Source organism: Thermobia domestica, chromosome 7, assembly GCF_964235325.1.
Source record: "Thermobia domestica chromosome 7, izTheDome1.hap1.1, whole genome shotgun sequence".
Lineage (NCBI taxonomy): Eukaryota > Metazoa > Arthropoda > Insecta > Zygentoma > Lepismatidae > Thermobia > Thermobia domestica.
Genome location: NC_137460.1, coordinates 208,962,100 through 208,979,887, shown reverse-complemented (window position 1 = coordinate 208,979,887; position 17,788 = coordinate 208,962,100). Strand labels below are relative to the sequence as shown.

Below are 17,788 nucleotides of genomic sequence, written 5' to 3'. Positions count from 1 at the left end.
CTAACGTCCTCTTCATCAGACACCAACACTGAGAAAAGACAGGTGACAGCAGATCTTATATACACGAGAAAGTGAAAGGCCACGCCCTTTCTTCTCTCCCATTGGTCGGAGGGAACCAATGAGAATAAAGGCAATTCCGCGCCAACAGAAAAATATAATGAGCCCTTTCACTTTTTCTAACAGTTCATTAAACAGATGACACAAAGAAAAGTAAATTACAAATAGAAAATATTAAATAAAAAATAAATAATATATATATATATATATAATGTTTTTAAATAAATAAATAATTATTAATAGCCTATATGCACTTTTCTTGCTGCTTTTCTATCACATCCAACAATTTCTCCCATTGTTCGTGTATATTCCTACCGCTTGTCCAATTCATTAAGTTCTCCTCTTGTTCTCTCTTTATTCTTCTAGCCTCTTTCCACTTTCTAATAATCTTCCTGTTCTCTCTCTCTAAACCCCTAGCCCCCTCCCAATCTATTTTATGTCCCGTTTCCTTTACATGTTTGTATATAGCGTTATTATCTCTTTTCAGTCTAACATCATCCTTATGTTGCTTTAATCTGTCCATAAGTCTTTTCCCCGTCCCCCCTATGTATTTCATGTCACACTCACTACACTTCACTTCATATATCACTCCTTCTTCCTGCTCCTCTATATGATTTTCCTTCCTTTTCCTTTTCTTCCTTATGCACTTCAACAAAGTTTCTCCTCCTTTTCTATAAGTCTTCACACCACCTTTTCTTAATAACTGCTTCAGCACTTCGGTCTTTTCGCCTATGCTCTGTATTCCATACCACTTCTTGTCTTCCTCTTCTTTCCTATCCATATTATCATCTTTTCTCTTTCTCCGAAACTGCTCTACCCTATATCCATTATTGTTCAATTGTTTGTAGATTTTTTCCAATCTTTTTTCTTTCCCTCTTCCTCGCTGTTGATGTTGTGTTGAAGATAGTACAAGAAGGGAAAAAGGCGGGAATTAAAAAGATGATCAACGAAAAAGGAAGGATTCCTGTCATGAAAGGTTTTCCTAAAATACATAAGAAGGACGTGAAGCTAAGACCAGTACTGGACTGCAGAGGTAACTATTTTGAACCACTAGAGGAGAAATTAAGAGAGATAATGGATGACATCAGAGAAGGTCAAAACACATGCAGAGTGAAGAACACGGAAGAATTGAAGAAGAGGATAGATGAGATTAAGTGGAATCAGGAGAAGGTGTTAATGTTTAGTGTAGATGTTAAAGCCATGTTCACCAGTATAAGAAGGGATTATGTCATAAAGGCAATAGAAGAGGAGATGGAAGGGAAAGTTTATCTCCAAATGAATAAATGAAATGAAATTTTGAGTTTTATGTCCCACGGAAATTCCGGCTAGGCTAAGGGAGGCAGTGATGATGAGCAATGAATGAAATTGTGGAATGAAGAAAGTGGGAGGAAACTGGAGAACTCCGAGGAAACCCAAGCACACGGTGTTTGTCCACCACAAATTTAACTTGGCGGGAGCAGTGTTTGGACCCAAGACCCCATGCATCAGAGGTGAACGCTTTACAACTGAGCCACCCCGGCAATTTTATCTTCAAAGGATGTATGAAAGACTTTCCATCGTCAATTATCATATGCGGTAAAATAACCGAACTAAAACAGTATCCAAAACTATGTGATGAGAAGAGGATAAGAGTGAAAATGATCATAATGAGGATCAAAAATTATACTACTTGTGTACTCCAGCCAACTTACGCTCGTGAAAACTCTCAATTTCTTGCAACCTGTCGCCTGTTAATGAATTAGCATCACTGTGCGCCCACATGAGTGCAATAAACAGAGTCTAGACTTGGCAGCTACGCCTCACTACATATGCGCCAGCTGAGAAAGTATGTGAATGCACTACGCTTTACCGGCAAACCAAAGTGGCTAGCAACTTATGGAAGGTTACGCCATCTGTAACGTGAGTGATGGAAAAGAATTTATTTACAAAGTGTAAGTGGAGATCTGTGCTCTATCGAAATTTTACAATTATACGGTATAACAACTAACAAAAAATCAAAAAGAAAAAGAAAAATGGGCGTATGGAACTTTGATCCTTAGCATTATAATGTAAGTAAACATGTATAACACACAACTTAATGTAGACAGATTCATTCAATATAAATACAATACAATTAGAGAAAATATAAAATGTGTAAAGGGATAGCGAGGATGGAGAATGAGGGGAGGTGCGAAGCACAAGTTAACACATGTGTATTGTTAATCAGACAAATGAATGTGCCTTCTGCGTAGGGTCATCTCTATGTGATGATGGGAACCGGAGAAGCCAAACTGAGCAGAAAGTGATTACTGTGCAGGATATGATGGATGAAAGAGTGGAAGATGCTAATGAATAACATAATCAGATATAACCTTCAGCCCCAGATTAGCCCCAATTCGTGACTTTTTTTGAATTATTTGTAAACAACTGCAACAACAGTTTTCTTAATTGGTATGTTAGCAACTTTCGGTGAGACACTTGTCGGTTTCTGGGAAAGATGTGGATTTCGTATTTATATGCCTAAAAGACCTCCAAAATATGGAATTAAAATTTTTATTCTTGTTGGTGAAACATTATACTACACAACAAATATAGAAGTGTATGTGAAGACACAACCAGAAGGCCCGTTCCAGATAGATAACAAACCTGAGGAAGTAATGAAGAGATTGTGTCAACAGATTCATGGTTCATCTTGCAAAGAGACCTTGTTACAACAATCGGTTTACAAGCTGCAATTTGGTTAAAATTATGGAATGAGACAATAAGTTAACAATTATAGGGACAATTCGTAAGAACAAGAAAGAGTTTCCCCCCATTGGTTCGTATGCATCTAAGAAAAATCGGTGTTTAGTGCTGATCTCAAATATGCACAATCACGTCAAATTAGATGAGAGTACCAGAGATAACAGGAAGCCAGATATCGTCACATTTTACTACGATACTAAAGGTGGGGTGGACATAGTATACCAGATACCTACTGAATATGACGAAGAAAGGAACACTACACTTTGGCAAATAACTTGATTTTATCACTTCTAAAATGTAGAACCGACTAATAGTAATGTTATACATTCAGCGAACACAGCAAGGTTTTTCGGATTGACTCTAGAAGAAGATGCTCCTGTACCTCCTCAAGTAGGAAAGCGAGGAGGATGTTACATGTATAAACACAGTAAGAGCAGATATTTTTCCAAAAGTGCTGTAAGTGCATTTGCCTAAGTCACGCAAAAATGATGTATGGAGACTGCTGCAGAATTGAAACGTGAATTTCCCTATGTGTAATATACCGCTATTAGGAGAAATCCTGATTTACTTCTTTCCAGTTAATAAATATTTTATTTTCAGTGCCGGTATTTAAGCAATAAAATAGTCACATAATTATCGAACTTAATTTTAACTAGAAAGATATCGCCTCAATAAAAATGTACAGTTTCGCTTAAAGCGTATCCACTGTCTCGTGTCTGTATTTAATATTGTAAATATAATACAAATTTAAATTATAGTTCACATCTTATCAGACAAAAATGTTGCTGGGTCTAGGTGGCAAAATGTTACCATTCATAAAATTTTTTTCACCTAAACACTATACGGTTAAGAACAATGAATCTCACGAGGGTAAAGTGTACTGAGAGAGCGTAAACCTTAGGAACAAGGAGTATGCTGATAGCGATTTGGTGTGGGGTCTAAATCGAGGTAATATATATTGCATGAATATAGGGCGTTGAGTTTGGAAGCGTTTGTTGATATAGGTGAGATTTACTTTTTCGATATAGTACTGTAATATGGGCAAGTTATGCATTGGTATAGCTCCAGAGTGGGACTAAGTAATCGGACAATGAAAGGTATGTGGAAAACTTTTGGCTAGAGGGTCAACAGTTTTTTATAGATTTTGAATAATGAAGCTATCCACACTGTAAATCTGTATGTTAAGTTTGGCAGTAAGAAATCTTTGTATGTACTTAGGATCGTGTGTGCATAAATTACAAAAAGACGGCATCAAACCGCAGAAAAGTTAAAGTTTGAGCTACTGCTTCGGGAGAAATATTTGTGCTATCTCTATGTTTTATCATTTCCATTGTGAACCCAGTAGTAAGGCTACGGCTAGAGTCTGCGTTTGACAGTTGGAGATGCAATGAAATATCGTTATCATTTATTGGTAGAGAACACTCAATTAAAAAAATTTACAATGTTCAACTCAGATGGCAAGAAAAGAGTGAGAGTCACTTGGACAACGTGATCTCACGCTAGAGAATTGTGCCAAATCAGATGCTTTATATTCTGCGTTTAAGATGTACAGAAGAATGCTGCTCAAAAATGCAGTGAACAGAAAAGCACATTTAAACTGTACTACAAAAATGTAAAAAGCGTTACAAACAATTTTACAGACTGTGCCGTAAATATGGCTGTTTAGTGGTGAGCGAAACATATCTGAAAATATCGATAAGGAACAGTGGAATGTCGTTTCTCAACCAATTCTCTACATAGAAATAAGACCGCAAGAACATAGAGGCGGATTGTTTGTAGTATTAAAATTAATGGGGCAGCAGAGCACAGAATGATCTCGTACGTGAGTGTGAAACTAGTTGAGCAGAGGTAAGTCTGTCCAAAAACAACCTTCGTCGCGTGTTTCTGCAGACCATATAGGAACAGTGCTCAAAGTTTACTTGAAAGATGCCACGAATCATTTCCAGATGTTGTCACAAGGTGACAAAGTTGCACATTTTGGTGACTATAACTTGAGCTTAGATATCGATCTACAGTAAACATGGGATAACGTCAGACACAAATGACATCCCTTTGTCGACTATTCTACTCAAGCACTCAATTTGGGATAGTACAATTTTCATAGCACGCGTAAAAATAACAGCTTAGGTTATATCATCTCTATTCCTCCAACAGAATGCGACATCTCATATAAACTCTCCGCACGTGAGATTTTTGTCCTTTGTAGAATATCATTTAATTTGCAATATGTGAACCTTGAGTAAATGCTTTGCATCTCTTTGGTGATTGACTTATGTTCAACTGCATTTCAAAGTTTGAGCGTAGACTATATCGTCTTCCACACCTCTCACGTGTGAAGTTTTGGTCCTGTGTCGCTCAGCACGTATGAACGTTGAATAAATTCTATTCCAGGATTTTTGCAAGGTGAGATTTTGCTACTGTGTGGATTAACATGGGTGTAGCTAATTTCGAACGTCGGTTAAATGGCTTACCACACTCTTGGCATGTGTCGTGTTTTACTCCTGTGTGGATTAACATGTGTCTAGCCAAACTTCAACGCATATTAAATGACATACCACACTCAGGGCATGTGCAATGTTTTTCTTTTGTGTGGATTAAGATGTATGAGGCATATTTAACGCAGAATAAATCCCATACCATACTATTAGCATGTGTGATGTTTTAAATTCTGTGTGGATTAACATCTGCTTAGTCAAACAGCGATTAAGTAAATACCTCACTCTTCGCAGTTGCGATGTTTTTCTTCTCTATGTGTTAACATGTGCAGCCAAGCTTGAACGTAGATTATATGCCAAACCACACCCTCGGCATGTGTGAGCTTTCTCTCGTTTATGGATTAACATTTTTGTGATTAAATTTGAATAACGCAGAATAAATCCCATACCATACTATTAGCATGTGTGATGTTTTAAATCCTGTGTGGATTAACATCTGCTTAGTGAAACAGCGATTAAGTAAATACCTCACTCTTCGCAGTTGCGATGTTTTTCTTCTCTGTGTTAACATGTGCAGCCAAGCTTGAACGTAGATTATATGCCAAACCACACCCTCGGCATGTGTGAGCTTTCTCTCGTTTATGGATTAACATTTGTGTGATTAAATTTGAACGACGTTTACCACAACCACACTATTGGCATGTGTGAGGTTTTGCTTCTGGGTGGATTAACATATGTGTAGCCAAATTTGAACGTCCATTAAATGCCTTTTCACACTCCCGGCACGAGTGACATTTTTCTCCTTTGTGGATTATTATGTGTAACCAAATTGAAATTTGTTTAAGTGCCTTACCACACTCTTGGCATACCTGAGCTTTTACTCCTGTGTATTCGCATGTGTGAAGCCAGAGTTGAACGTCGATTAAACGTCTTACTACAATCTCGGCATACGTCAGCTTTTCCTCCTTTGTGGATTAACATGTGTGTAGCCAAAGTTGAACGTTGATTGAATGCCTTACCACACTCTCCGCATGTGTGAGGTTTTGCTCCTGTGTGAATTAACATGTGTAGTCAAATTTGAACTTCGATTAAATGCCTTACCACACTCTTGGCACCTGTGAGGTTTTTCTCCTGTGTGGATTAACATGTGTGAAGCCAAATTTGACCTTCGATTAAATGGCTTAGCACACTCTTGGCACGTGTAAGGTTTTTCTCCTGTGTGGATTAACATGTGTGTAGCTAAAATCGAACGTTGAATAAAAGCCTTACCACAGTCTTCACACGTGTGAGGTTTTTCTCCTGTGTGGATCGACATGTGTCTTGCCAAAATGGAACGTTGATTAAATGCCTTACCACACTCTTGGCACGTGTGATGTCTTTCTCCTGTGTGGATTAACATGTGTGTAGCCAAATTTGAACGTCGATTAAATTCCTTACCACACTCTTGGCATGTACAAACTTTTTCTCCTGTGTGGATTAACATGTGATTAGCCAAAGTTGAACGTTGATTAAATGCCTTACCACACTCTTGGCACGTGTAAGGTTTTTCTCCTGTGTGGATTAACATGTGTGTAGCCAAAATCGAACGTTGATTAAATGCCTTACCACAGTCTTCGCATGTGTGAGGTTTTTCTCCTGTGTGGATTGCCATGTGTCTAGCCAAAGTCGAACGTCGTGTAAATGCTTTACCACAGCCTTGGCACGTGTGAGGTTTTCCTCCTGTGTGGATTAACATGTTTGTAGCCAAAGTTGAACGTTGATTAACTTCATTGCCACACTCTTTGCACGTGTGTAGTTTTCCTCCAGTAAGAATCACCATGTGCGTAGCCGAACTTGAACGTACTCGAAATTCCTTTCCACATACTCCACACATCTGAGATTTTTCACCTGTATGCACTAACGTACCACTTGACATAGTTGAACTTTGACTAGAGCGTTTATCACCCTTTTGGTACGTATGACCCTTTTCATTTTCCTGTGTCACCATATTTCTTGTCAAACGTGATCGAAGAAATCCTTTGCCAAACTGCGTCGAAGTATCAGATTCCTCATAAGAATGAGAAATGGCTTCATTTAATGTAGTAAACGTATTCCCTTCTCCGTGGAAAGCTAAGATGTTATCGCGCCTGTAAGAAATTCAACAAACAATGAAATGTGAATGGAGATAATGATTAAGTAGCAAGAAAAAATGTAATCATTCGCTATATTACACGATAAAGTTACGCTATATTACATGTTTTATTATATTAAATATTGTAGAAATATGAAATGGAGTACCTCTGAGAAGTTACCATATCACCATTGTCTCAAAATAAGTGGCTGTAGTTTGTTTCACTATATCAAATTGAACTATCATTTATATCATGGTGGACATAAGTCTACGACCAGGTATTGTCGGCTGCCTTGACACAAATGCACAGTATGAGAATTAAATCTGTCTTATCTGTAGTTTCGTGTGGAGGAAAAACCAACTTGCGATCCAAAGGTTTAAGAACAACTCAACGTATTAATAGAAACTGTACCGAAGATCATTCACTTATATAATCATCATAAGAGGAACACGAAAGGCGTTTTGAAACGAATTAGAAAATTACATACAACTTTCCAAGCTGAGGCAGAGAAACTTAAAGTAACAAGACTAAAGACGAATCATTTACAGCGTTGTGATCGTGGTTCAGTGGTCTAGCGGCTTGACCAGTACTCTCGAGGTTCTTCGATCGAATACACGTCAAAAATTTCTTTTTTTTTTCTACTTTAAGAATTTTGATGGAAATAGATCGGAGATAACACACGCTTCATTACATTCAAATATTTGAATACCCGTTTGTTTCAGCACTTGAATTACCAAATTTTTAGGAATAATACTAATAATAATAACAATTATTTCGAAGAATATTTAAAAATTAAAAACATATTATCGCTCAGGTCGTACCATTACAAGCAGAAACGTGCTATTAGGCAAAAATAAATATTTCGGTTTTGTGTAATGTTGCCCATGGAAAGACGAATTTCTCATGTCGATTCTAAAACAAAGCAAACAAAACCGGGATGAAACATGTTAATTCGAGACGGTACAAGGTTAACTCTCACTATCATCAGGCTTCGGAGATGAGAATCGAGAAGAGACGAAAACTATCGTAAACATTTCTCATCTTATCTTGATTCTCGAAATAGTGTATGCCACTCTTTAAGCAACAATTGCTCTGTAGACTGAATCTTATACTTCATTTTGTTAGTTTGTATTTCAGAGCTCACTGAATTATGGTCTGTGTATATATTTTTGTAGCAAAGCTTTTATAATTACATCAGCAAACTTCACAAGTTAGTTTATTACAAGCTTTAGTGTTCAATTATATTCAGTTCTTTTTTTCTTACAGTTATTTTCTTGAAAACGTACAGTAGAATATATTCTACACGAAATATTAGCGGAAATACTTTCGTCTAAATTTGAGTAGCTGTAGAGGTGTCTCATGAAGGTACGGAACCCCTTTCACCTAAACCCCTTCGACATCTTCTGTAGCTTAGCCGGCATAATCATTACTTAAAAACAAATTTATTTATGGCTCTTGTGAATTCAGAATTCCTACTTTCTATACGAAAATTACCTCGAAACTTTCCGTTATAACATTTAAATTTTCTTTATAACATTTAGCTAGTTATAGGGAAACTTTCCGTTATAACATGTAACTAGTTGTAGGAACGCATCGAGAGGGTATGTGCTGTTGGTCCTGACACTTCTCTCCAATCCCGACTATTTTGTAACTTGTGGCTTACGTTACGGGTTACTTTATAGGTTTTAATACAATGTGTCCTCATACGGAGTTAGTTACCTATAGTATTATTATTATCATTATCAGTGGCGTATTTAGGGGGGCTTCCGGGCTTAAGCCCCCCCGAAATTTTACTTACTATAGTATATGAGATATCTTGCAGAATTTTCAATTTTCAGGCAAAGCCCCCCCGAAAGTTAGCAAAGCCCCTCCCGAAACAAAATCCTAAATACGCCACTGATTATTATTATTATTACTGAATATTTGAGAGCTCAATATTACGTCCCACTGCCCTAGCAAAGCTGGGATGAATGCAATAAACAAGTGACAAATGTTGGGAAAAAGACGAAAATCAATGTGAAGGTTACGATTATATATTCAAGAATCTAACAACTACCAAAAAACGCGATTTCAACCACATGGCGACCCTTTTCCGGATTAAATTATAGTAATCTTCCTACAACTGCTTTTACAATACCATTAGTTATATAGATAAAATGTTGAGTTTTGAACCTGATTGACAACACAACAACTGTGCAAACAAACAGAAAACATATAGAGAATGTTTCGGAAAGCAGGAATTAGGACGTACAGGTAAAGAGGAAGCAGAATAATTGAACTAGTCAGAAGAACAAAGAGAAAAGCAATAGCGAACAAAGATCAAGGGAGAGTAATATATGGAGTAGGATGCGAGGAGTGTAACACAATTCACATAGGAGAAACAAAAAAAAAGAAAAAAAGGATTAAACAGCACCAGGCTGATGTAAGATTGAAAATGGACAACAATGCGATATACAAGCATCAGAAAGATACAAACCACAGGATAGGGTGGGAAGGAGCAGAAGTCATAGAAGTAGAGAACAGAACTTTAGTGAGAAAATGGAAGGAAGCCAGAGAGATTATGAAGGCAGGAGGCAAGGTGATAAACTGGAATGCAGGATTCTCGATAAATAAAGAGTGGGAGAAGATTCTGCTTAAAGAAGAAGGAATAAAAAGGAAGAAGAAAGAAAGAGAAACAAAATAACATGGAAAATAAGGATAATTAGAGGACAGAACGCATCCAGCGGAAAAAAGTAAACTTTTAATTGGACACGTGTGCAACTAAAAAGTGAAAGTGAAAGCCAGACAAGTGTTACTTTTTAAAGAAGGGGCGCAGCTTAATTAAAAGTTGATCTCAGGACAGTATATAAAGTGATCGCCAACTCCCAGCAGCCAGAAGGAGTGGAAGTCTAATGAAGACACAGTTATTGTGTTGAAACTGTCACATGATACTGTTTTTTACATATTATCACATGGCCTTGCTGAGTGTGTTATTGTGTATTAGTACAAAATGGAATCAAGGCCAGATAGAATAGTTATAGAAAATGTTTTATATATGGTACTAGTTTATATCTGTTAATTTTATATTGAAGCACTTCGCAAAGTGAAACCTGAGTTGTGAAAAAAAGGATTGGTTGTTAATGGTCGTAGTATCAAAATTCTTAGTGTTTCATGTTTTAAGTGCATGTTTCTTATTTTCGTATCAAACTCAGACATTTATATTTTTGAACTTTGAATTAGTTGCTCGTAATTCATATCAATATGGAGGCTAGTGTTTTAGAACAATTTCAAGCAATGTTGACAGAGGAATTAGAGAAAAAATTAGAAACCATTGTCAAAAATGGTAATGAATATTGGATGTCTAGGACAAAAAATAGATGAATCAGTAGGTGAACTCCAACAGTCTGTAACAGAAACGATTTGGGAACGTAGGAAAGAGCGAATCGAATGCCAAAGCAGACAGTTTAATATCAAAGTAGCCAATAACTCCTTAACTGAAGTACGCTCTGAATTAGTTAACGCGGCCAATCATGTTGATTCAGTAACTGCTGAGTTTAAAATAGTGTAGCGGAATGAAAGAAAGGTCTCACTGTGTTCTATGAATACATTCGAACGGCACAGGTTGAGTGTAGGCAAACCAACGAAATAAAACAGTGCAAGGAAGTGCAAGGCGAAAAAGAAACCGTAAATACTCTTGAATTCGAGCCGACCCACGTTGTGAAAGATATGTGGAAAAAAAACCAGAAAGTCGACTACACTCAGGAAAAGGAAATATGCAGTGTAGAAATAGCGAAAAAGAAGAATCGTTACGCGTACCTGTAGACAATTGTTTCTAATGTAATTGTTTTGCCGGCAAGGGATACCGATGTTTCACACATGAAAAACGGTAGCGTTGAGGTTGCGCGTATCCGCCCTCTCGAAAAAGCCAGGGAAGGCTTGAGAGTTCAATTGATGTTTTTGTGTGATAACGAAGATACAGTGTTGTCGGTTTTGTGTCGCAGGCAAATGGTTTTGCGCGACTTAACAAATTCAAATTTGTCTTCGTAAAAGTGTACGTCTAACGTAAGTTGCATTTTAGTGCTGCAAATCCATTCCGACTTTATCAGCTTAGAGTATTGTAGAAGGAAACGACTTGAAATTCACAATAGACCCGCCAAGCGAATTGTGTTTTAAGTAGTGAACGTCTCGTACATAATATATCGGTCGGAAATGTTTACCGTAAACAAGCGTAATAGTAACACTTCCAGTCAAGCACACACAGTCGAAAGTATATTTCCGTTATAGAACCGAAATGTATCACCAAGGTTAAGAAGAAAAATAAGACGGCCAATGATACCCATTGAGTTTTCGTAATACATTATTAACATAAATTCGATTTCGAGGAGCATAATCAGTAGAATTAAAATGAGCAGACCTTATCATATAAGTACATCAGATGCAACATTTATTAATTTTCAGTTGCCGAAATATTTGAATTTTCAAGGTAGTACTTCACTATTGCGAAATTGTAAAGAGCGAAAACGTAAGTGTAGTGCTACTCAAAATGTAGACAAGTTGATTGCTCGCGATGATAATGTTGAGTTGAGTTGATTTTAGTTTAGCGTCCCTTTCAGCAGCGAGGCTATATGAGACGTGGACCTACTGATTAACGTTGAATCCGAACCACATGAGCTCCCGCCGGGAATCGAACCCGGGTCTCCCACGCCAAAGGCGACGATGATAATGTTCGTCGACCTCCACGTACAGCGTATTCTCAGCACGCACAACTACGCATTAGGCGTGCAGTAGGAAATAATTTGAGAATAAAAGGAAAATGCCTTGGTAAGCGTAACTCGGAACGAACTAAACTCGGTCAAAGACGAACTACATGCAAATTAAAGTCGAGCTGTAGGCGAGGTTATTTCGAGTCAAACATGCGGAAGAAGTATACATCGACTCCGAAGAGCACTAAAAAGCTTAAGCGGAAACACGTACGAACATTGTATAGTAAACTACATGGCAAAATATAGTAATAGTAAGTGCAAACCTAAAAAGAAATTTATGACAGGTATCGCAATGCAGCGTAAATCCAATCGTCGTAAAGGAAGGCGTGTCACTACGTGGAAATTTAGTAAATGCGCTGTAAAAAGGAGAAAAGTTCCGCAAATTAAACAAACTAACTGGAAAAGTACACGTAAACGTGCTAAATTACAGCTTACAAGCGTAACCGGCACAGATGTAAAATTAAAATCTTAGCACAAAAAAAGCGTGAACTTCACTCCAACTCGGGCTAAACCCCGAAAGAGATGAGAAATCAGAAATACCGAATTTGAACTTTTAAACTTTTAGAGAATGAAAAAGGATTATTGTTTATTTATTTGATTATTTCACCGAATTCCGAAGGTTACTTTTCAGAATCAAACTGTGTACCCACCGTCACTGGCGCACCAGTCCTAGAAACCATCAATATCGCTCTACAATCAGGTACGTTCACTTAGATGTCCTGTTTTATGGTTTCCTTACAGCTTTTGGAGATGAATGATGAATGTGGAAAGGAGAGGAACGACAGCATTAGAGATTTTAAACAGGTAATTGATTTAGAACGTAATTTCCGACTTTGAAATTGTAATAATACCGCACCACTTTTGAAAAGTATGGCTATCCCGTTTTGGATGCGGACTTTCAGTATCGAATTCTTATTAGGATCTTTAAGTTTTGTATTTTTTTTCAGGTCTTTCCAGTTTTGGAGAGCATACTTCATAATAAAATTTTATTATCAAATCTTGTTTGAGTTATTAATCATTGTCCTTTATGTTTATAATAACATTTAGCTGTCCCCATACAATCAAGCATTGAGAGACATGTTAGGCAATTAGAGATAATTACGAACATAATTAGAGAAGTACTAGTAATAACTACAATTAATCATAAAGTTAAAATTTTGGGTAATTAAAAAATGTGCTCTTCAGATAGTGAATTTTTTCATCTGATGTTGTGATTGTATAATGGGAAAATATGCGAAATTCCTAATGTAAGATTAAGTCGCTGTCAAAATACTGTAAGTTAAACACAGTTTAGTATAATATTGAAAGTAATTGACAATAACCTTGTATTTGATAAAGTTGTTCGTTGATTTGTTCGTCGTTCGATATATACATATATATGCCGTCTACTATGAAAAGTCAATGTGCATTCAATGTGACTAATGATACCTAAAGTTAATTGACTTCAGAGAAAGCGATATTATACGTTAAGAAAAGTTGAAAGTTAAAATATAATTCATCCCCTAGGGACATCATTACTTTCGTTATAAAATTAAAGTGCTAAACCAGTGCGACGCCTGGTTAGGTCCCAGCTAATGTGCAGATTCGATATTGACTAAAATTTCAAAATTTTGTTCTAACTTTTAATGTTTGTCATAATTAGAGAAAAGTATAATAGTACGGTAATAAAATTGATGTTCGGATTTTAGATTTTGATATAATACTTAGTTTTGATTTGGATTTATAGAAAATAATTAGAGTTCTGATTTGGATTTAGAGAAAGTAAATTAAATGTTATTCTTTTTAATGTTTGAAAATAACTCTTGTTTTCTTGTGCCGGGAATCATAAACCGGTCTCGAGAAAAAGGAAAAGGGAAGCCCGTTTACGATTCCACGGTACCCTTTACTACGATAAACACAGGATACTATGATGTATCGATAGTACGGAGTGCCTACGTCAGTTAGGCAGTACATGGTAAAATTAAGGTTTATGTTATGAGAACACATTAAGATTGCTACGTACGAGTAGGCCCTGAACAACATTAATGTTTAATGAACAAGTTAATATTACTGTTATCTTGTGTTTCACTAATGTGACAAATGCTCTCGGATGTGACTTTATTCTCGATAAAGATAAGTGCAATTGCTAGTAAGCCACACATAGGTATTAGCTACCGCTCTTTAAAAGGTTACATTTATAAACCTACCAATTTTGTAGGTACGAGCGGGCCTGAAGTAATACTAATGATTAAAAAATTGATGAAATGCGGGGCTATAGCATTAAATCTCCTCCCAGGGTGTCATCCTTTTCATTATATTTACTTTCTTAAAATGCGTCCTCAAGGCCTGAATGTTGACAGGCCAATTGGGGTTGGGATATTAACCTGGATGTGTCATGACTAGAATGCCGAAGGCATGCAACCAGGGTGGTATGTAAGGTCTTAGGGTAGAAGCGATTCATTCGAATCGTCAGGGACCCTGCAAGCTTCAACTGTAGGAGATTGTCAGCGCCGTTGGTTTTAGGAACCAATTCATTAATCTGTATTTTTTATGAATGACTTACAACCTGTGTTGTCAACTAACAACGCACAGAATGGCGCTCTGTAGGGCTTAACCGCCGTTTAACTAATTTATTTGTATTAAAATGTTCAAACGGTTATTAGTTACGTTGCATAATGCAAGTTACGTTGTATAATAACGTAAACTGACTTAACATTGACAGAAATTCTTTTAAAATTTAGCGGTCTTTACAGTGACTGCTTTTCATACCACTACAACAACAAACCCTCCCTGTAATTAGAACTGATGCTGACCACCAACATTAACGCCAAAATAAAGTTACATGTACTATCGTAGAGGGTAGTTGAAACTTCGTGTATACAGTTCATGGTTTTACCTACAGATGACTGTGAAACTCTTTTCATATTTTGTGGGAAGTAATGCCCGATGTGCAAAGTAACCCCTTGTTAAGGTAGCTAGTAACCACTGTAAGCGAAATGAAGTATCAAATCATAATTCAATAAATCAATTCAGTGTGGCAAATCATAACACGGAACTGTGAAAATGTTTGGGAATGAAGGGATCCATATAATTAAAAAGTTACGTCCCTAAGTATTGTGTTACTTTGGAACATAAATATGCAAGCAAAGAAAGCATTTCAGGATGTTACCTATAAAATACTTAGGAACGTACAAGAACACAATCAACACGTAAGACATGTAAGTCATCCTCAGTACAGAATTTTGCGCTATCCTTGTTTACCCACATTCTGGCTAATGCCCTAAGCTGCATAGCAATCTTATTTTTACCGGCCATCTAGCACATGCTGGATAGCGTTGTTTTTACAATAATTCATATATCATATACGTTCACCAAGCCCCTAAAGTGATCCCATATTGAGAAGTGCAGGTCCATACCCTAGAAAAGATTCCTGGGAATGTAAAAAGTCGACTTCCTTGAAAAAATGAGTGCAGCTATGAAATGGACTGATGTACGGACCTCTACAAATAATGAACATCCATTGTTGATTAAAATATTCTTTATCTTGTATTTTACTCATGTCTTTCGAAGCCCACCAGAAAGATCAGGCTAGACCCATTTGAGCTAAATCCTAAATAATATCACAAACGTCCATAGTTTATGTTCGAATATAATACATTACAGGTTTACATTTGTAAAATTTTAGGATAATTACCATTCTCATTACTTGTTATTTTACATAAGTCACTATATAATTAAAACAATATCGTCGAGCACCCATATTTTAATTATGTGCAACAATTAGTGGGAAATGTGTAACCAATAATAAAGAAATAATTATTTTATCAAGATATGAACTACATAAGAATTGCATGGATGGTATCAATCTTATTATTATTTTTATTTGGTATACAGCTAGTTTATGTGTGCCATGTCATTTCCAAATTGTAGGCTACTAACTTACGTTCATGATATCTCCCATGTACCTAAATATTTCTCGTGAAGTATTGCTTTTAACCAACAAAATTTCCGAAACCATGTAACCGTATTATCAATCTGAGCCAATTAGTTAATGTAAAATTGAACATTACCTTCCTGGCCGAACTGAATTTAAACTTTTTGTTGTTAATTGTTGGGAGTCATTAGAATACGACGCGCAAGTCTCCTGAACCACTATTTTTCTTAGCGTTTCTATATTACTTTCAAATGCAGGATCTTCTAGTGCTAATTCTGGTTTCACCCATTCAACGTTTAGTTTCACATCCAAAGAGCACATAGCTGTATCCGTATCCTTGTCCACTGATACCTTTCCTTCCGTTGTAGGTAATATTAACTCTTTGTTGTCATTCATTAGTTCGTATGTCCACCCTTTCCCTTCGAGCGGATCTTCATGAGGTAAGTCATAAGCAATTTCTTCTTTGCACATCAATTCCAACTTAACAGACGCCTTACCAGCCATTGTGAATTGAAATATAATAAGAATTTAACACTGTTTTTATACTCCCCTTATATTTTACGTTGCCAGTGTTAATGAATTTTTTTTCCCAATCTTCTTCTTCTTCCTCTTATTCTTCTTCATCAGCCACAATTGATTTCTCGGCAATTGATTGTTTGTTTGTAGTAAGCATAGGGTGACCAACAGTCCCGTAAAAACGGGATTGTCCCGTTTTTTCACTACCATTCCCGGTGTCCCGAAAAATTTTCCCGGGACGCCAAAATGTCCCGTATTTACGTACAATGGGTACAAAAAAATCCCAATCTAAAATTTTCTAATTTATATTATTATTTCCTAATTTATATTACTATATTGGAATATATCTAATTACTGAGCAATGTCATTACGACGTTTGCGATATTGGATGTGGTGGCTGCACTCTTTTATCTCCTAGGCCACCCCACTCCACAGACGAGTGCAAGGGGCTGAAAGTCTTATGAAGAACAAATGTAAGCTGTTTTTACTCTCTGCTTCGAGCGGTCTAAGATTGAGGCGCTGTCATCAGTACAGTACTCTGTTTCCGTGATTTGATTAAGACATAACGTACTTTCATTTACGAAAGTGGAACAGAAGTATAGAACTATAAAACTGAAAGTAAAAAGAAAACTAACTGTAAGTGAAATAATGTTTAAAAGTAAGAAAAAGAAAATAAAAGGAGTTGGAATGAGATGCTGAGAGTAGGCCTAGTTTGTTTAAATTCTGCCGGTGACATATTTTGTTGATTGACAGATATTGATAAATGTTCCATATATTTTTAATAATGTTTTCAAAATTTCATTTTTTGTTAGTTGCTGATAGTTACTTGGTATTTAATTAATTCCATAACCTTTTCAATAGGTTTTAAAACGAAAAAGTGTAAATTTGTCCTTTTTTTGTTGAGAGATACAGAGAGAGAAAGATAGAGAACGGAGAGACAAAAATATATATTTAGGGGAGTAACCTATCCAAAAATAGAAAGTTGTCCCGTTTTTTCTAGTTGACGATTTGGTCACCCTAAGTAAGCATCACAAAAGTTTTGCATAGTATCATTATCACTTATTGAACAAGAATATCGGCAATTTAGAAAGGTAATTAAACGTGTAAGATGTAAAAATTAGAATAGTTGAAATATGATAAAAATTAACAAGATGTGTACAAAGTCATAAAACAGATAGAAAGTAGTAAGTATGATAAAGCGAAAATACGTGAAAAAAAGAAGTGTCGCAATCGGGAAAAAGTAAAATTTCAGGTTTAGGTTTGGTTCAAGGTATTTTACTTCCTTCTCTT

At 36.4% G+C, this 17,788-nt stretch overlaps 1 protein-coding gene across 1 annotated transcript; it reads right to left on the bottom strand.

The window, feature by feature from the left end:
- Positions 1-2,921: 2,921 nt before the first annotated feature.
- Positions 2,922-16,900, bottom strand: LOC145690699 (uncharacterized). Its single transcript, XM_081765854.1, has 2 exons — positions 16,119-16,900; positions 2,922-7,342 (listed from the first exon to the last, which is right to left on the bottom strand). Exons 1-2 carry the CDS (start codon positions 16,484-16,486, stop codon positions 6,232-6,234), a joined length of 1,479 nt encoding a protein of 492 aa, XP_081621980.1. The 5' UTR covers positions 16,487-16,900; the 3' UTR covers positions 2,922-6,231.
- Between the last annotated feature and the right edge of the window lie 888 nt (positions 16,901-17,788).

Coding starts and splice junctions, on each gene's coding strand:
- LOC145690699 (XM_081765854.1), bottom strand. CDS start 16,486: ATGGCTGGTAAGGCGTCTGTTAAGTTGGAATTGATGTGCAAAGAAGAA. Junction 7,343..16,118: donor AATTCAGTTCGGCCAGGAAG/GTAATGTTCAAT, acceptor AATTTCTTACAG/GCGCGATAACATCTTAGCTT.